The 21,056-nt window shown below is 39.7% G+C and overlaps 1 protein-coding gene across 8 annotated transcripts in view; it reads left to right on the forward strand.

Moving 5' to 3' along the window:
- Positions 1 to 4,109: 4,109 nt before the first annotated feature.
- The window catches only part of sulf1 (sulfatase 1), a 40,666-nt gene continuing 23,719 nt past the window's right edge, over positions 4,110 to 21,056 (forward strand). For all 8 annotated transcript variants that reach the window (XM_084102962.1, XM_084102963.1, XM_084102966.1 and 5 more), the window contains exons 1-2: positions 4,110 to 4,250; positions 20,500 to 20,728. In XM_084102962.1, coding sequence (XP_083959088.1) covers positions 20,560 to 20,728 — 169 coding nt within the window. In that variant the 5' untranslated portion in view covers positions 4,110 to 4,250; positions 20,500 to 20,559. The remainder of the gene's footprint in view (positions 4,251 to 20,499; positions 20,729 to 21,056) is intronic.

A 21,056-nucleotide genomic window follows, 5' to 3' on the forward strand; every position in this document is an offset into this window, starting at 1 on the left:
AGAAGTTTCCTTACATTAGCAGGTCTGTTATTGGTCATTATTTGGTTCCAGTGAGGCATGAATCCCCCTCCGCTCTCTGTATAAAATAAAAAAAAGATTGAAACAGATATGCAAATAGTGGTTTAATGTCATTTTGACAGTGTGTAAACACATTTTGTAGTAATAGGGTGAAATTACTTTGATTTAAGTTTCAATAATTGAGGTTCCACCCCATAGTTATTGGTTGATTAGAGCCAGTGACACATGACATTTGTCTGTATACTGATAATTACGTTAACTAGCAACCGGCTTTGATGTTGAATCTCAAAGAACGGTGCTGACAATGGTGAAAATTGTCTGGGAAATCAAAGTGGTGCAATTAGTTTGCAATTAGCCTACTGGTTTACCGTTTGATCTGAGTGATGTCCTAGTCTGATGAATGGCATTCAATGATGTTTCTGAATAGCTTTTGAGTTTTGGTGCATCCAAAGTGAAAATGGTCTTCCCTTTGGGATGTGTTCTGTGTTTGACACCTAAGCTTAGCCGTTTCATATACGTTGGTGATAAAGATGTGGATATTTCAGGATAGTGATGGGCTTATTTGCTGAGATCAGAGCATGCTTGAGGTCAAAGCATTAGGCAGCTGACTCGATAAAGTCTTTGATCCAGAGTGCGACTGCATTGCACGCGTGCTTTTGGCACTCGAGACCGTGGAAGGCAACACCACAAATGTCATTTATGTTTAGAGTCTGTTCACGCTCTCTCTCTCTCTCTCTCTCTCTCCCCTTGGTCCAAAGACACCAAATCTCATCCAAGCATAATGAATGAGATAAATGAACCAAGTAGGCCCCCTCTAGCTGATATACACATGCACAAGGTTCTCGCTGCACCTGTGAGGCTCATTTAGGCTTGTAGATGGGAGAGGGCCCTTGCAGGGGTTAATTCTGTGTCCTCCTTTTGTGTGTTGGGAGGGGGACTTTTTTTGGTTTTGCTCTGCACAGCCTAAGTGACCTCCTGCAGGGTCTTTAGGCTTAACTGACACAAGAACAGTTCATAGTGTCCTATTCTAGAGGCCTCAAACACGTAGGCTCAAAGATCCTTAAGGATGTTTTTTAGTCTATGGATTCACGTACCAACCATTTCTTTTTCCTTAGACGAGTTTTGTTAAATTATTTATTTGAATATTTTTTTTTTTTGTACTACACTGTAAAAAAAAAAGTTGCTGCCTTAAATTAAGTACAATCAACTTGGATGTTTAAGTCATTTCAACTTAAATTGCATTAAACTGACTTAAAAAAAAAATGCAAAATCTTGTACAACTTGCAAAATTGCTTAACTTATTTTGATGAGTTGGAGCAATGTAGAAATGTATGTTGCATAACTTATTGATCTTATAATTTTTGACAATGTAGAAGTATTTGTTTTATTTTATTCTATCTCACAAAACCCCTGCAAAATTTTTTGACAGAAATAAATTAAGTGTCTTTTGTCTTAATTTCGATCACAGTGCAAGGGTAGAAATAAATTTTGGGGGGAGCAGAGAGGACTCAAACTCATGACTTTCGAAGCACTGCTTCACTGTATTTCAGAGCGCTTGCTCACAAGGCTATGACTCTGACAAATTAATTAAATTAACATTTTCTAAAAGATGTTGTCATTTACATTTTGAAAGAATACTTGCAGTTCCCTTGAGATCTAAGATGGGTTTATTTTAGTCTTGGGACGGAGGGGTTTTAGCTGACAAAAATGTGGGAAACCTTGTTTTGGATTAACAAAAGACCATACCTACTGGTACAATAAGAGACATTTCTTGTCAGTGATCAGTGAGTCCACTAAATAGGATTGTTTGCCACTTCTCTCCCTCAAAGGCTTTTAGAAATTGTGGGGGTTGGGGGGCTGGCTTTGGGGTTTGAGGTGCGGCATGTACTAAGTGTGTAGATGTAAGGGGGTGGGGTCACACTTTGTGAATTCAGTCAATCTAATTTGAGCTCTTCCCCTGAAGCCCTCATCTCATTCCCCTTTTTCCAAACCTCATGTGAACCAATACCGGGGGTTTTCATGCCCCTGATGAAAATAGCCTTTGTTGCTCTTAATCTAATATCCTGCGCATTTAAACAGCAGTGAAAATGAGAATCCTGCTAAAATGTTGGAAGTATCTGTTTTCACCCAGTAGTTCCGCTGAACACGCTGGCTGGAAAATGGATCAGAGCGAGTCACACAACAGCATGCAAATGGAATTAAGATGTGTTGAATGCATTTGCTGGAAATTTGTGTCCTGTTACATTGGAAACCCTTTAAAAACGAGTAGAAAAAACCTGTGTGGTGGTATCAAACCTGAGTCACTCTGTTCTTTCCATTAGATATGCTGTGCTATGCTGTTTTGTCGTCCGCTGGTTCTTATCTTCCCTTACAGCCTCTCCTGAAACTGTCACCAGTCAAGTATCTCTCCCAGATTGACATCCATTAGCACATGAAAGACGACACAAATGTAGAATTAAAGTATAAGACGTGCTAGTCTTCTCTTTGGCTTCCTGAATAGGGTACGTGATGACGTGGTCTGTGTTTGTTTGATTTGGGGCTTTTGAGTGGTTTGTCACAAGTGAAGATTGATCAGTGTTTGAGTTTGGTCTGGGATAACTGAAACTTTTACCAGGTGTGAAAGCAGCTTTAAAGAATGCTAATAGGTCACTTAGCAGCCTTTGTTTTCATTTCCTCAACTGATGAACTCAGTTAGCACAGAACCAGGGTTAGCATGTTTATTGAGCTGAAGTTTCATGAAAGAAAAGCCACTTTCTATTGACCTTCTAACATGAGAATGAGAAATGATTGGCTTTCAATTGTCAGTGCACCAACATTCAAACTGTTTTTCTTGAGTATTGGTGGCTAAATGGTCAGTGGCATGAATTTTCTTTTCTTTTTTTATCCAATAAATATTCACAAGGTATAAAAATTGCAATGCATACCTACATACAAGGTGATTTTGGAATTAATTTACTTTATACATACAAAAAATACATTTTTAAAAAGTAAAAAAAAAAAAAAAGTCAGGGTTGTCTTACTGTCCTGATATAATGAAGATGTATTAAAAGGTTAGGTCAAATATCGAATAATAGGTCAATGTAATTCATACAATTATTATGAATTAAAACTTTCTGAAACTTTCTTTTTTATATATTGGTTAAGATGTGTATCCAAAGTGTTACACCCTTTTCTTGGTTACACCAACACAACATTTTAGACTCTGTTAAATTTAAACTTTTGTTAAGACTTTGGTTGAAAGTTTTTCCAAAAATTACATTTTTAGGAATGGCACATTGTATTTATTTTATTTTCTTGGACATTCCTCTGCCATTGACCGTAAAGCAAATGCTTCACTGAAGTTAAATTCAATGGAAAGTATGCTATTAACATTGAATATTTAGCCTGTCTTCAAATAAATTACAGTGAAGCTATTTAAATCCCACACAGCATTACAAATGACAATAGCTAAAATAAATGAAACTAAATGGCGCTAATGATCCTGGCTCAGTCTCTTATCTCTGGAAAATCTCTTTCTCGCTTAACTTAAGGCAGTAGATTGCGAAGGACAGGAATGCTGCCGAGACAGCTGAAGATTTATAACAGGGAGGTGTGAGTTGGGCAGATGTAACAGTGTAGTACAAACAGCAGTGCATTGTGGTCTATACAAGTATTTCTTTCTTTAACTGACCATACTCTTTTGTGGAGTTATTTTTTTACCCCATCGATGCTTTAGAGGCACTGCATTTCAACTACCGGTATATGTGTGAGTGAGATTTGAGGAACCCCAGGCTGCTTCTATGGGATTCCTGTGAGCTACAAGTGGCAACATAAATGTTCATAGACGTGCTGCCCTCCCTCCCTCACTCGCATTCTCAATCCCCTCCCTCCTCTTCTCCTCTCCTCCCTCTCTCTCTCTCTAAATCTCAGGTTACCGTGGCTGGAGTTTTTAGACATCTCTGACTAGTGTTTCCCTTATGTCCTTGTCCCTGCCTCCAGCCTGGGAAGAGCCACCCAGTACCCTCTCTGATTGGACTGGGTAGTTTGTCTTGACGCACCACTGTGCTGAGTGCTGGAGGACGTGTTTCAACAGATGGTTGGGGTTAGTGTGTGTCATCACATTGGAGAACAGATTAGAGGAGGAAGGTTGTCTTCCAGGAGCAGTGTGGTCCCCACAAACACTCTGAGGAGCTCAAGAGCGAACAACCCACAGCGAGAGAAGGATCAACTCCATGAGCAAGACTGATATCCAGGTACTAACACTTCTTATTCTCACTCTCTCCAACTAGTTTGTTTTTCCTTGGAGGGTCTGGAATTTTTAGTTCATCTGTATTAAATGTTTTTGGCTGTCTCAGGTGGTTCTCTTGTGTGAAGCTGAAGTGCTGTCAGGTTTGGGATTTAAAGAGGGGTATTTCTGAATGAGAGATTGTTTCTGACTGACGAGACGTCTTTTTGCATGTTATGCAAGTTTTAATGAACCATGTAATTGGATTTTCACTACATGAAAATGACATACCCTTTTGCAAACCTTGATTTAATTGCCGTTTCTGTCATGCTAAAAAGTTGCAGGGAACATCTCACTAAAAATCATGACCTTTAGACTGTGCCAGTTATGCATTCACATAAATTTGATTTGAAGTGAAAGCTAAACCTTTGCTGCACAAACTATTTTTCAGACTGATCCCTGCACATGTTGCCGGCAAACAAGTTTAATCCATTCAATTTTGCATCAGTTGTTTAAATGAGCTGTGTCCTCCATTAAGCTGACACTGTTTTCATAATGAAGAAATGTGGTGTTAAGAACATCCCCTGGACCAGGTTGCAACATATGCAAATGGCGGGGTGCCTCTAAAGACATCATGCCACAAGTTTCACTCAACTCCAGTAAACCAAAAAAAGGCAGAACTGCCAATGAAGAACTAGATGTCTAGCATTAATATGTTGCTGCCGGGCATGTATACAGGCGTGAGGTGTTTGCTGAGGGGACTGTACAGCTGTAAGGGCAAAGGGGGGCAGAAGAATGATGCCAGGAATGCCACAAAGACAGAGTTGTGTGAATGATGTTTATTTACACACATTAATCAGCCATGTCAACATCACTCACTCACACACTGAAATTCATTTGAGAAAACCACAAATACATCAGCACTAGTGTTGAGATTTAACAATGAGGGCAGTCATTACCAGTGACGACTGCAGGATTATGAAGGGACGTGATTTGAGAAACTTGTTTCTTTTCGTTCAGTGTGTTTTCGTTTCTGTAGATGTACAGTTATGCCTTATTAGCTAAATTTTTTTGGCTGTGACTTCATTAGTGTTTGAAAAATCATTTGAGAGATGACGCTTATGCAGACATTACCTTTCGTTGAACCAATTTAATGCACAAGTGGATTTGATTTAATGTGAGGTTAAAAATGACCTTGCTAAATTAATCTTGATGGGTTGCAATAGTCGCCAAAAACTGCTTTTCATTACATTTCTTTTACACAAGCCATATGTAATTAGGTGTTTTAGCTCTGAGGTCTTTGAGGAGATCTGAACTAAAGACTGTTTATGGTCTCAAACCCTTGGTTAAGTTTGAAAGCAGACAATACCATTGACCTGTTCGTTCTCTGCGAACAGAGCCATGTCGTAAACTTGTCAGTTACAGTTCTTCATCAATCACTTTCTCTAAGTGCAATTAGTTTTAAAGATACAGGCCTGCTTCTCATTTTTGTGCACTGGTTTTAAAAGTGAACGGTACTGTCAAAAAGGAAAATGTCAGTTACTCAAATGTTATTTCAAACGTGTATGAATATCTTTTGTGGAATGTGAAAGGAAATGTTGAATGTCCTGGCCCCTCTTTATCTTAATGAAAGTGAAAGATCTGGGGTGTCGAGTAAAATGTTGCTCTTCTGTACGGTCTTCTGAATTATAGACTCTGTATTGATAGCTTTGTGTAATGAACGGATGAAAATTTTGGAGCTTGACAGCCCGGATCCCTATTCACTTTCTTCATTGGAACACAAAAGGAGAAATATTTCATATTTGTTTTCCATATAAGATGATGCAAACATGTTTGGAATTACACAAGGGTGAGTATATAATGACATAATTTTCAGATTTGGCTAAACGGATATATGATCTTGATCCCAGCATCTTTGAGAGATTGTTGTGGTTTTGTGTCAGTCTAAACAGTTGCTGCAGCTGTTGTGAATAATTTGCAGTTCTAGATTTGGGTCTGCCAACACTAATATTGTTTCAGTAGCTGTTCGGTCTTTTGGAGAGTTAGACCCGGGGATCAGCTGTACCGTGAGAGTGGGACCACGAAAGAGCATGAACTCTAAGCTGTGTGTGTGTGTGCATGCGTGCATGTTTGTGTGAGAATGAGAGAGAGAATCTTTGTCTAACTGTCAATAACCATTCAAACTCTATGATCTAATATCCTGTATGTATTCTCAGTTTTCCTGAAGCTTTGGACATGTGTTAAGTATTTGACCCCCTGCCATTCGTGTTCACTTACCAACTCAAATCAAAAGCAGCGGGAACCCATGTGCCGCTGTACCGCATGGCTCTTGTGCCGTTTATAAAATGCCTCTTTGCCTTTATAGTTGCATATATTCACTGCTGTTCTGTCAAACAAATCACAGTTGCCAGGGTGCTGGACATTTAACAGCCCATATGTACGATCCTTTCTGTCAAGTGCTGGAAAAATGGCAGCATGTGGAGGTGGCCACCGGTGCCAGCTGTTCCCAGGATACTCTGAGGAGCACCAGCCATTCCCACCACATGGACATTAAAAGTCTTGTTTAGATGGGTAGTGAGAGAGGAAATTGAGCCACACTGTGTAGTATCTGTTTATCTCTGCTTAATAATAGTGTTCCTGCAGGAAGTGAGGTGGTAATTTAAAAGGGAAGGGTGGGTGATATCAAGGCTGTAATTGAGAGTTGACAATGCTTCGGCATGATGTTGTCTCTCTTATCTGTGGCTCTTAGTCCTATGCTTTGGGTGCACGGTTTATAATTTCACTGTGCATGTTATTGATCTCTCTTCATAGAAGGGGGAGGGGGGGTCGTGATGTTTGGATGATGCTTTCTAATCTAGGAACAACAGACTCATGGGAAACACTGCCACAGATGGCGCTCTCAATAGCACCCCCAAGTGTTTGAAGAGCATCACTCTATTGCAGGGGTGTCAAACTCAGTTCCTGGAGGGCCACAGCCCGGCAGAGTTTAGCTTCAACCCTAATTAAACACACCTGATCAGCTAATCAAGTCCTTCAGGCTTATTTGAAAACTGCAGGTGTGTGTGTGTTGAAGCAGGGTTGGAACAAAACTCTGTAGGGCTGTGGCCCTCCAGGAACTGAGTTTGACACCTGTGCTCTATTGCATCAGGGTCACGGTAGGCGAATCAACATTGTAAGAACCATTAGGAGAATCTCTAGGCAAATATAGCTGTTCTTTCAAAAACATGTGGCGACTAGTGGTTCCTCTAGAATAGATCCACCTTAAAGGAAAGGTTTTAAGGCACTTGAAATGATTTTGAGACAACTTCAGACAGTATCTAGAGGTTCTCAGTGGTTCTGGCAATGGTCTCTCCACTTATTTTGTTTTTACAATAATGCCCTCCTTAATGCAGAGAGGCATTCTAGAGTTAGGCGATGACTACTTGAATCCCTTGGTGTCATGATAATTAAGGTAACTCAGCCAGTCATTATTGACCTTTGGCAAGAAAAGGCAGGCAGCTTTGCCGACAGCTCACCTAATAAAAGACAGCATGCAATGCTTTCAAAAATGTAACCTCCCACCCTTCTTGCTTAATATTTTTATTCAACTTCTGCAAGAATGAATTGAGTGGGTCCATAAAGGCCTCTTTTGGACATGACAGCTAAGCATGCAACGTATCCAGATTCAAACGTACTCTGTTGCTGAACGACTTTGATTTGCTTTCATGTCTCTTTCTCGTCTTTACCATGGGGATATGAGTCTGACCTCTGCTGTGGCTTGCTCTTGAGTGGAATGCCTATAAACCTTTCATTGCTTTGGGTTTGTCTCGCCAGAGCCCAACAGGCAAGCCACTGGAGAGTCGTACCATCCAAATGAAGTGGTTCTGTGGTTTTCCTGTTTGGTTGCCATGGTGTGATCGATGTGGCAGAGAAGAAATTAGACGTAGATCAAGGGTAGGGAAATTGCATTTGTTTTTTTCCTCTTAATTAATTTAGCCAAAATGTTGTTTTTAGTTGAGTGACACTTTTTTTATGGTACCAAAAAAAACGGCAGCTTCCATTTTATTTATTATCTGTTCCAGGACCAGTATGAATACCTGTTTCTATCTCAAAGGAAAAAGTAAAGGAAAATATTGACTTAACCGCTTAATTGCGATTTTCAGATTTGACTTTTTTTGTAATTGCAAATGACTCGCGACTATCTCAAAATATTACTTGTTCATTATTGCTACTTTTTGTCATAATTGCAACTATTTCTCATACTTTCTCTTGTGATTGCAACTTTCTCACAATTGCGTCTTTACATCTCACGATTGCAACTTAAAAATTGAGTCTTTTTCCGTAATTACAATGATCATAGTTCTGACTTTTTCTTCTGCGACTTTCAACAGTCTCACAATTGTTAACTTATTTTCTTATGTGACTTTGATTATCTCTCAATGTAACTTTTCTTATTTTAAATTTTATTGTATATACATTTATATACATACTACTAGATTTTTTTACTCTTAGGTTGAAACAGGCTTTCATTAGAAAAAGACTGGCCAGCTGAGGTTCCCAGAGGGCATAGCAGAATTCTGCTCAGGCTAATTTACATATGGCATGTTTGTCTCTGGCACTCAGCGTTTTAGGTTTGGCCTGCTGACTGTGGATTTATAAATGCATGTGAATATTTGGCTGCACGGCTTTTGAAAATGAATCCTGTGATTTTGAAAAGATCATACAGTCGGTGGATGGGGCGTGACCTGTAAGTACAGGTGTCAGAAAAATGGCAGTACACTCAAAGTTAATTACGTTACAAATGATCTGATCGCACGCTTCAAAAAAAAAAAAAAGCCACACGCATTCACGCCTCAAGCACTGGCGAAGTGAGCACCAGAGGACAAATTACAGGTTGCATTTCTGCATGTGTCTGTGGCTGAAGGGATGGATGACAAATAGTTTTTTTTTGTTTTCTTTTAGGAGTAACATCCCACTCGTATCTATAGCAGAGTGACAGATAGGGTCAGGGATGGGTATTCTCATTGTCGTTTTTTCTGCATAGATTCTGTCTGTACATGCCCCACATTCTGGAAGTGTACCATTTCACACTAGGACAGAAATGCTCTGACTGGGGCCTGCTGACAGAGCCCTCTATGCACCCACTTACCCCGCCCAAAAACAGTCTGGAATTCGATTCCTAAGCGCCCCAGTACATTTTCAGCATTCAGGTAGCCACAGTCTTCGCTAGAATAGGTAGTCTCAAATTAACATGCACTAGACAGTGCTGGTGGCTTTGCTAGCCTCAAGTTTGTGATTTCCAGCCCATTTGACAACATGTAAAGCCACGTGATCACGCTTTGTCATTTGCAGCAACTAAGGCCCTATTTACACCTGATATTAAAATGCATTTTGGGCGATCAGATCACAACTGGGCGATGCAAAATACAGGTGAAAACGGGGTCTAAAACGTTTTGAGCTTTCGACCACTTTCAGAGGTAGTCAAACACATTCGGCAGGATTGCTTTCGTAGTGTAAACGCTCATGTGGTGTTCGAACAGCCACAAAAGACTGTCTACTCTCTGCCTACTGACCTAACGTTTAAACATTGCGGGAACCGTGCTAGCCAGATTTAAACTTTATTTAAAAATGACGAAAAACGTTCCAAGCACAATGTTCTCTCACCATTCCTGATTTCTAACGCATTCACAGCATTCGGCAGGACCTTGCGGCTGTCAGAGCAGAAACGAAAGCTGCTGCTCTCCGTATGTTGTTCCGTCTTCTCTGGGTGCATTTATATGTAAATTGTGTGAGCTTATTTTATCCAATAGATTGAAAGATTGGAAAAAGCCCATATATTTACCCCTGCCATACAGCCTCCCATCAAATAAATCAGGACAGAAATGGTTGAAAGTGGACAAAAGAGACATTAAAGTACCAGGTGGAAACAAGTATGTGTCTCCCTCGTCTATTTATGATTCGATCGACCAAAACACATCATAACACCAGGTGTAAACAGGGCCTAAGTCCCTTACTTTGGAGTTACTAAGTGCGAGTTGAAAGCTGATCCTGGCATTAAATGGAGTAACACTGTCTCAATCTCTCCACTTTCAGACAGGCCATATGGTCCAGTGGTGAGGCCTGCCGTGTGCGCTTGCTGGTAGACCAAGTATTTATATTTGGGGTTTGAACACATTTCAGTTTGGCTCATTAATGTAGCAATAAGGGTAATAATTCAAGGGAATCACAGTCTAATCCTGTTTTTACCTGGCTTTTTTTTCCTCCTCCTTTTACCTGTGCTCTTCTGTGACTGATTATGAATTGACCTTCTTCCTTGTTGAAGAATCATGTTAAAAAGTACTAATTTGTTTTGACAAGTGTTCCAGTAAGGATATTCATCAATCCTCATCAGATCTTCATGGGTCATTTAATCTGTATACATCTGTGGCCAGGTCTCAATGATTAACCTGCTCTCCAAGACACAGAACCCCCATGGTATAGATGTGGCCTGGTGGCACCTCTTCTACTATAGTGAGGGATTTATGTCTTCAGGCTTGTAATGGTGCCACGCGTCTTCAGTCAGCGAACTGCACATAATATTAGGATCACTTAAGCGGCAAGGATACTCCAGCTCAAACAGATTTGCTTGGCTCCCTACGTTCTTCATGTGGGAGCTGGCCACTGATTTCATGGAAAAGACATTGATTTATTTATTCAAGACAGTTACGTCAGTGGAAACTCACTGAAGCTATTTGAATATTTTCTTTATGTGGCATTTTAATGTGTTTGGTGTATTTGCCACTGTGGTAGAGAGGAATATTTCTTTAAAAATGAAATTAAGAAGAAACATATTCTTTGGGAGGTTCTCTTTAACTGGTTTTATACTGCAATCTGGAGTTTTAAAGTTTTCTACTTGTGATGTATGTTTTGTGGAGAATATGAACTATACGTCAAAGGCTCTGAAAGAAGAGCATTTTTCAAGACAAAGAAGCACATTTATTATGGTATGGCTGGTTGCAGCTGTAATTAATTTTTCTCCCCCTCCCACCAAAGACCCATAAAATGCTTTACTGTGTCTGTTTCTCTGTTATTTGTCATATACTGAGTTGATCAAAGGCCAAATGTTTGACATTGCCCCCCCCCCTCCATTATGCTGTCTATGGATATCTGCTTTTTTGCTTCTTTCATTAACCACATACTTAAAGGAATGGCCTGAAAACCTCTCCAGCGAGACCTCCCAGCTGACCGAGAGGGGCGAGGATGGCTTGCTTCGGCTGCTCCAACTCGAGCAAAAACGCCAGGAAGAATCTCTGTTAGGCTTTGCTAGAACTCTGCCAAATTTGGTCAGAGCTGATTTCAGTCCTACCTGGCAATCTCAGTCGATTGTACTTGCGTTTAAACAGCAGGGTAAGTAGCCGGAGAATGTCGAGAAGGTCTGAAGCTTTGACTGGTTTATGCTGTGCCGACTTTGCAGGTGGCTAATGAGTTGGGCCTTCATAAGAGAAAGCTAATCTCTCCCAAAGCCAAGCCGAGGAGGAGCTGAATGGAATTTGCTTAGCTCTGAATTCTGTGCCCTGTATGTTTAAGCCTGTGAGCTGCTCTCTCTTTCTCTCTCACAGTCATTGAGATGCTGTACGGCACCCACCGGCGCTCCTGAGTCATGTATGCCACAGTACAGGTCACCTATAGCTCCACCGTCGCTCTCAGACATCGTGACTTCAGGGGCCTCTCTGGTGCTAGTATATTGGATTATGGAAAAATCATAAAACTCTCGAAGGTGGCTCCAGCCCCCCTGCCTTGGTATTTAGAAATAAAGGGTAGTAATGTGTGCTTAGTTTGGAGATTAGAGAGGGGTTTTGGGTGGGCTTTAAGGTGTGAGTGAGGCCCAGTGGCTGGGGTTCTTGTGCGATGGCACGGTCGACTGCCATCAGCTGCTGCTGGGTCAGGGTGTGTGCAAAGCTGGTGTCACTGGAGAACATGTTAATGTGAGCTGGCATAGCAAAGCAGCGTGGCAGCCTGGGGGAACTAAAGTGGCCATGGCATCAATGTTTAAAAGTATTAGATCTCAAACTGTCTGCACAAGTTCACAGAAGAATAAATTACTAAATCTGTTCTACCACTGTCCTAATGTTTTCTTTCTGCCATCTTAAGGCCATGACTTCAAGCAAATCAGCAAATCAAAGAACTAACTGTTGTGACGTCTTCTTGAACAAAATCATATCAAAACGAAGTTCGTTTAAATTTCGCTTCTGTAGTTTTTACTTGCCACTTTCAAACTATCATTGGTCCGTGGCGATTACGTAATAAGTGTGTGTGCTCTGGAACTCCCTTCTTTGATGTGGAAATCTTCTCCGGTTCATTTCATCTGTTCAGTCTGTAAAAATGTGAGCAAAAAAATGTATACGCTGGAGATGCTTTATGGTAGAAATTGAAGTTGTAATTCTAATTGAAAGTGACACTGACACCGTTTTTTATCTTTTAATACTCTAAAGCTTTCTTTAAAGCAATCTATTATATAAAGTGCTTTATAAATAAATGTGACGTGATTTGTTTGCAATGCCGAAATACAGAAACATATCCACATCGTGGTTTTGTCACCACTGTCATTTTTGTTGTTTACTTTCTGACTGAGAGGAAAGCACTTATTAACAGTATACCACTGCAAAGGTATTTCACACATCTTTTTACCCTGTGTGAAGAACAAAAAAGAACTTTGCCATGAGTATATCAGTGCCTTAAATCTGGGTCTTTGTCCTAACCAGCTGCCACAGGATAATTTTGTCCGTTGCCAGGTTTTTATTTGTTGCGTCATGCTGGGTAGCCCCAATTCTCAATGACCGAGATTCCTGCTCCCCACAAAGAGCCTCTTCAAGACAAAACTTTAAGACTTTGAAGTCTGTGGGAGGCAGATTATTTTAATGATATTTACATACATTTATAATTAATGAGATGGAGCCCTCAGGTAACAGGACCCCAAAGCCCCCCCTCTTTGGGGTTTTTTGACTAGCATAAGACCGGTTTTCGATGATAGTCACTGCCATTTGCTTTGAAACCACAATGTCAAAGCATTTATGCTATTTAATGTGGTGGTTAAACACTAACAGTTCTCTGCTAAATATAGTCCAGTGCCTGTTGAAATGAGTTTTTATAAAGCTTCTAAAAAATAAACAGAAATCATGAAGTAATGGTTCATAGTAGTTCATGTGTATCTTGTAAAAGCCTAAGCTTATTGCATTTTGGCTTTTTTTTTTTTCTTTTTTTTTTTAAATACACAGCCACTAGAATTTGGTTGTTTTGGTCCATTTCTTCAAAAACCACCAGATACTGTGGTCAGGATGGATATCTTTAGTCTACAGGCATCCATATGCCATGTTCTCCTATTTGGACATTGGCATTTTTATGCTGGCTGGCATCACACTGTTGACAACTGCTGGCGCTCCTGATTTGATTTGATTTTTTTTGAGGTTTGCTCAGCTGTTCTAAAAGATAGAAAAGCTTCTGTTCCCTCGGCTCAAGTCATAGATGCGCTTACAAACATGGCAAGTGCCAAAGAGAAAAGCTACATAGGAACATCAATTGGATGTTTCAAGCATACGGCTTGGTTTTGAAAGAACTTTTTTTTTAAAGACCTTCTCCCATTGGGGTTGTGTGACTACCAGGGCAAAGCTCTGGCTTGCAAAGGTGGCTTTTGTCATGGAACTTCTGTAGTCATTCAAATGTAGAAATTGGGCTTTCTCTGTTTGTGATTTAAGTGTTTGTTGTTGTTTTTTAAATGTAGAAATGCTATAATCATCTTGCTGTACACATTAGCATTTTGCTAAAGTCATTATTTACTCTCATTACTTTGTTTTTAAGTAATGGGAGCTTCAGAGAACCATCATAATCTCATTTAAGGGGCGCACGTTATATTAGTATTAGATATTGGAGACATTTTTTTTAATTAATTTCTCATGTTCTGTTTAAAAAAAGTTTATATTTTATATCAAATAATGTTATTTAAAAATTATAATTAATAATAATTTAATTTATTGAAATAAATGTTATATACATTTAACAATTTAATGTTGAACGTACTGTGATATGGGACTAATTCAAAATCTTTATAACAATTAGTACAGATGGGACTGCAATGTACTAGAACATCATCAGCTGAAGCAAGTTTCAGTGACTAATCTGAAAAAGAGTTTCTTCTGAGCTTTCAGGCAGAGAAGCAAAGCTGCATGTGCTTTTCCCATTTAGAAAAGGTGTTTGCGTGCGAGTCGGTTGGCATGGCTGTCGTTCATGCGACTGCAGTGTATCCATTCACTCTACAGTGATTAAGCAGAATGGTCCAGTGGCGTGAGAACAAACTGAAGCCACTTCAGTCGGATTCCACATTCTTGTTCTAACCGCATAATCAGTCGTCTGTTCCATCAGTGAGAACAAAATGTGCACTGAAAGTGATTGAGCAAAGAGAAGCTACACACTCTAAAACTGGTCACATCACGATAGTTTTGTTGGCCTTCCTCGCTCCCATGTGGGTGGATGGCTCTTGTTGACGGAGGCTCGTGCGGTGTGCTCTGGCCACGGACCTCCACGACACCGTAGGGTTTGACGCTGTGGATGGAGCAGCGAAGTCCTGGCTGATTCCTAAAAAAAGAAACGTTGCAAAATACAAACCTCAAAATTCTGTGGCTAAGTAATCATTTCTCCCCCGATGGGAATAATCAGCATACAGAAATATGCAAACAGCCTCTGCAGAAATAGTCATTTATGTGCATGTCCCTTTACGTCTTTAACCAGCCTGTCTTTTATGTAAAACTCACCAGATGATCCTAAAGAAACAGTTCACCTAAAAATGAAAAATTTTATTTAATTACTCATTTCATTCAGTGATATCTGTAATGGGATATTTTGAGCGTCGTCCCGCAAAAATCACTTTAACAGCGCCATTAAAGTTAAAACAAATCTTGTCTTGGACCCTTTGATAATTAAAATGCAACTGTCACAACCAATAAACTGTGAAGTGTTCTTACTGCTGATTGTTCTCCAGTGACTTGGCTTCTTTACAGGGAGCGAGCGAAGTCTCTATAGTGAGGGAATGGAAAGGGGGATTAGCCCTCGAGACTGTGTTTGTCTATGGAAACCTTGCATTTATGAATGGCTGACTCACTATTTAGCCGTGCCATCTGGTTTGATTTATACTCGTTCTTGGCTCACAAGGGACTCTCATTTGCAATGAAGATGCACAAACAACTTTGCCATGGTGAAGGATGAGTTCTTGCATGGTGCTTTTGCTTTAAAAGGAATTATTTCAAGCTGACAGGGATCAGAGTTTTCATTTAAGTGATTTTTAGAAGCTGATCGCTCATGTTACGAATGCGGCCTTGCCATTTTCGTCTTCCTGGACGAGGGATTGACAGAAACCAGACTATTCGTGATGCAGTCTAGATGTTATTAAACCCAGCGCGGTTGGAAAGAATGTGCCGGGTCATGACATTCTGATCTTAATCGTGTGGCCTCTTCCTCAGGAACTCATCTTTCCTTACCTGTGAATCCTGTGAATTCGGCAGACCTCGTTTTGGAGTCTTCTGAGAGTCCAGGTGTTTGAGGTTTGGGTTAACCACCCCACATTACCACGTGGGTCAAAGGAGGTTCAGGGTGCATGAAAGTATGTGGTCTGGGCCTTTACCACAAGCAGCAGTGGCGGTTTTTTGCTTGCCAAGAACCTCTGTGTCGCTGTCTCTGATAGCACTACATGGTAGAAAACACCGCTATGTGGGTAGGAAGGTGGGAGGGATGCTGGATGCTTTAGTATACATGGAGTGGGGAAGAAAGCATAGTGAAATCATAAAAGTACAGAATTTGGATCACATTGAAGGACCCTGGTCCTGTCATCCATTAATCTGAAAATTGCACCTCTTTCATAAGGGGTTATTTTTTGGCAGCTGTGTCTCAGGCTTGAAAAGTCCAATAGTAGCCTTTTTGTTTTGCTCCTTTGAACCTTCGAGACCTTTTTTCCCTTAATAAATCCCAAATATTATTCGACCAGCTTAGCCCTGATTAGTACAGTAGAGGCTAATTTACTGGGTCATTTCCTCTAATCCCTAAAAACAATAAGGAGCTGAGATGATGCTTGCTCCGGTGCTCATCTGTGACCCAGAAGAAAGCTTTCTTGTGTTCCTCAGCAATGCAGGTCTACAAAGGCATAGCGCTTGGCCAATGTGCGCAGCCGATTTGGGTGAATGAAGACTATGAACTATAATTTAAAATGATTTTAAGTTATGAAATTGTTATAAATGTGTATATATAAATAATTTTAAATAAGTAATTTGCCATCATCTAGCGCTCACTAGTTTTTTTTCTCTAATCATTAAACACACAAATGTAATCTAAAGATCTCAGAATTAACATTTGTCTTCCATACTTAAAACTGTGGATTTTTATATTTTGCTTTTTAACTTTTATTGTTTTGAACTCGGAATAGCTCATCAATATTTGCCAGATTTTTAATATCAGTGCATTCCTACTTTTTTTTTTTTTTTTTGGGGGGAATTTGATAGTTCTTTATGACCTCTCCAGAGTTTATTGCAGAGATCTGGAAACTCCATCTCCAGATATCCACTGTACTTCAATGGTGAACGTGATTTTCACCAAGTACAACATGTTCCTGGATCATCTTTGTTGATCCTGGAACAACATTCCAATCAACTAATCAGATTTGAGGGAAGTTTACAGTTTATGTCAATTGTAGGCCTACAACCAGGGTGAGGTGCTTCTGCATCAGTGTTATTCACCAATCATTTTCCTCTGATTTTAGGGATAAGTTATGGGAATGGTTTGGTTTAGGGGTATAGATATAATTAGGACTACATTTTCTGACAGGAATGTTGTTCCAGGATCAACAAAATATGTTGATCCAGGAACATGTCTGTCTTTGCAAAATCACGGTGACCTTACTGCAATATAACTGTAACAAATTTATAAAAAAAATAGTTGCTTAAGACATATATTTAAAGCAAGTGAGTTGGAAGTACTTTTTGTTCTGCACATTACAAGAACATTAATCTGAATAACCATTCGACTAAAGCCAGAGGAAGTCACCAGGTTTTCCACTGAAGGCTTCAGACACAAACATCACATCTTTTTTGCAAACCAGCCCAGTGCTGATTCAGTGTCAGGGAGCCATGGGAGTGTGGAAGCTTTTGTTTCCCATTATTCACGGAAATGGAGGACAGCAGGTCTGTTTTTCGAAGGCAAAGGGTCAGAGCGTCAAAGAAAAGCAAAGTAGTGGTTTATGTTCTTGCCAGTGCCACCAACTGGAACACATTTTCACAGTAATAAGGGTAATTAAAACAAAATTATAATTCACGACCCTTTTCCCTCCAGGGAAGAAAATAGAAGAGCTATTTTGGGTCGACTGTATTCTAAAATTACAGTGCTGGAATGAGGGTGAATGTGTCATCATTGAGGGCAGAGACAGTTTAATTCATGGTTGCTTGAGGAACACATGATTTAGCTAAACAGCACAGTATTGGCTCAAATCTGGAGTTTTTATATATATATATATATATATTTTCTTTTGGCTGAAGTTAGTTTCAAATTGCTGGAGGCACATCACAAAATAGTTCATCCTGTAGGTCAATGAAAGGATTTAACACTTTAAATTGAATACTGATGAGAAAAGTAAATCTAATTTGCACAGTGTAGACATAAAACAAATGATGGAAAGGAAGCATACGTCTAAATGAACATTTGAAGGAGTTGTTCTCCATATATTTTCTCGGCCTTAGGAGGTTTTCATGAGATCTGGAAGTCATACTGTGTGTGTGTGTGCGCACTCTGGTCTGACTGGACCCTGCCATTCCCTGCTGTTTGTCTAAACAGCGCCAGTGTTTGTACAGTGCTGTCAGGGTGACTGGACTGACTATCCCTCATGCTGCCTGTCTGAAATCCACTCTGTCCAAAAAAGCACTTAGAGACCCATCTGAGAGGCAGACCATCATCTGCACAATGATGGAGAAGGACAAGCACATGGTTTTCCATTCAATGGCTCCTTCTTATCGGATGTCACATTAGATGTACCCAAAGAGTGAAACTTAAAGGGATGGTCTAAACCTTAAAAATGAAAATGGACATTTACTAAAAAAAAATCAATTTTCTTCTAAATCCATATGAGTTTTTTTGTTTGTTTTTTTTTGTTTACCTTGATATCAATCCAAAAAAAAAAAGCAATACAAAGGCAATGTAAAATAGTTATAAAATATTACATGACCTCAAAAGATTGAACCTAGCTCCATATTGACTACTTTTATGCTTTCTATATTTAGTTTGATATATATGATAACAGCATAAATGTTTTTGGGAATGTCATGAGTGAGTAAATAAAGTGACTCCCATTGACCCATTGATATCAATATTCTTGATGCTGCTCTGCTGCACTCCTTTACACACTGCTCTCTGTGTTGAGATGATAAAAAGCTTAAAAAAGTAACATTTCTAAGGTGTTCTCAGAAGGTTTAACAGCGCCAATGTCAATTTATGTGATATGACCAGTCGACTGGACAGAAGCCAAGCATGAAGCTTCGGTTTTAATGGTAAAAGAGTGTTAGGTAAGATATAAAATAAGAAGCTAAACAATTAATGTTTGACAACTTTTTATTATAGACATGTTACACGACCAACAATAATATTCAGTGATGCAAAGTATCTGACTTTCGATTTGTCAAATTTTGCCATTTTGAATTGAAAAGCCTTTAATCATATGTGATTCATGTAATTTAATTTATAATTGAATGTGATGAGACAAGAAACATTAAACAGAGCTGTTTTAGTCTTGTTAGGCTTATGATTAAGAGTGAAAGTGTGCATATTTTAAAATAAAAACTGTAAATGCTAATAGTTTGCAGTAAATTATACTTTTTACCATCTTTGTCTTTCTATTTTAATTATTCCATTAAATTATTTTCATTTGAATTTCTTTGAATAAAAAAAAAAAATTGATTTAAATCACTAATTCTGAAGGGATTTCCCGCGTCTTTCAAAATGGAATATTGTTTGAATATGTGGACACATTGGCCTTGAGTTGATACTGTAACACCAGTGCTGACTCTAATTTACTAATTTATTTCTACTCTCACTGGTCTTATTGTTGCATAAATGACTTAAGCCATTTTCATTGCAAGCAAAATTATCAAGCCAAATGAATGCCATGCGACGAACCTCAGGTGCATAAATGCCCATATTGTTTAACAGCTCACTGATTGGAGACAAAGATCAGCTTGAGGCCACAGGCAATATGGTCCTCAATAAGGTTTATACAATAAACTCATAGATAAATTGGACGGTATATCAATCAAACCTACTTTTGCGCATGCTAGTCGTCAGGTAAATTAAAATGTGAAAAATCAACTCATGCATAAGTACAAAATCTGAAGACATGGCTTTTTAGGAAATTGAGCATGTCTGTGGAATATGAAAGATTTCACTGAGTAATCTTTGCTGGCGTAGAGCGAATGCAGTGCTGTGTAAAGGGGTCCAGTGTGTAAATCTGTGACTGGCGACCACAGCACAAGGGTTAATGTAGCGGAACCCTCTACCCCCTGTACTGGCTTGGTAATTCCCACCGGGTGTCCGCTAGGGGTCACAAGCTCTGGGCCGTCTGACTGACAGCTCTGCCATAAAATGTGATTGGCTGGGTTTGGGCCAGAGCAGCCCCTAATAGCCAATAGAATAGCCTCAATAGTACTGAAGTAGTGTGACTGATTAGAAAGAAAGAACTGGCTTGTCTGCACACACGGAGAGAGACACTCAGGCCTTTCTGACTTGAAGAAAGTGTCTGTAAATATGAGTGCAGAACTGAAGTAAAGATATTGGGTGTACTGTTGCCACATGTGATGCTGCTAAGCTAAGAACTGTACAGGTAGGGTTTAGAGTTTTTGTGTTTTACTGTTCGTTAAGTAGCAAAGATTTCTGTAAAAGATTCAGCTAGTGTTTTTTAAATTTTCTTTCATGTTGATTTTGGTGCATGCACATCCTGGAAGCATGTTGGAGTTTAAAATGTGTTGACTCCTTTAAGAGGGTGTGCTGTGTTTTTTTTTCAAGTGCAAAGGTTGAGATTTTCTATGGTCTGTTCCTGTGCTTGTGGATAGATGTGAAAATAGATGGCATCAAGCTTAAAACGGATGCGAATGATTTCGCAGACAATGATCTGGAATTCTCGTTTGTCTTGTGAAGGAAGGAAAAGTGGTACTTTTTAGTCTCTCCAATTTCTGTTAACCAAAGTAACATTTGATTTGACCTCTTTGGAAATCATCTCTTTGCTTTTTTCCCCAAAACAGATTACCTTGTGAGGATTCCAGCCTTCTAAATCGTGTTTGCAAAGCCTGGTGCGCAGTCCCATGATGCAGCTGGTGAACCTGGCCTGGATGATGGTCCTGGCCGCTCCACTGGTCTGCTTTGGTTTCACCACCCGCGGTCAGGGCCTGCGTGGGCGGGTTCAAGGTGACCGCCGAAACATCAGACCCAACATCATACTCATCATGACAGATGACCAGGATGTGGAGTTGGGTGAGTATACCAGATGCAATTCATCATTAATGGCCCATCTGTTCTGCAGACGAATGAGGTGGAGACCTCATACGACTCTCTTGAGGCTTTGTCAGCACTCGGCACGCATCAGTTATGAATAAGCAAGTCGTCTGGAAAGTTACTGTAGAGATCTTCAAATACCATAATGATACTTGGAGAAACATGGGAATGGAACTTCAGATGAAACAGATTTTTATTGACCTCACTGATTTAGATGTTTGAATTTGCACACTCCACTTCAATATTTGGAGACATTTGAATTAATTCAGTTTTAGTTTTTACTTCAAGTTGTTGTTGTTTTTCTTGT

Source organism: Abramis brama, assembly GCF_963993115.1.
Source record: "Abramis brama genome assembly, chromosome: 24".
NCBI classification, from domain to species: Eukaryota; Metazoa; Chordata; class Actinopteri; order Cypriniformes; family Leuciscidae; genus Abramis; species Abramis brama.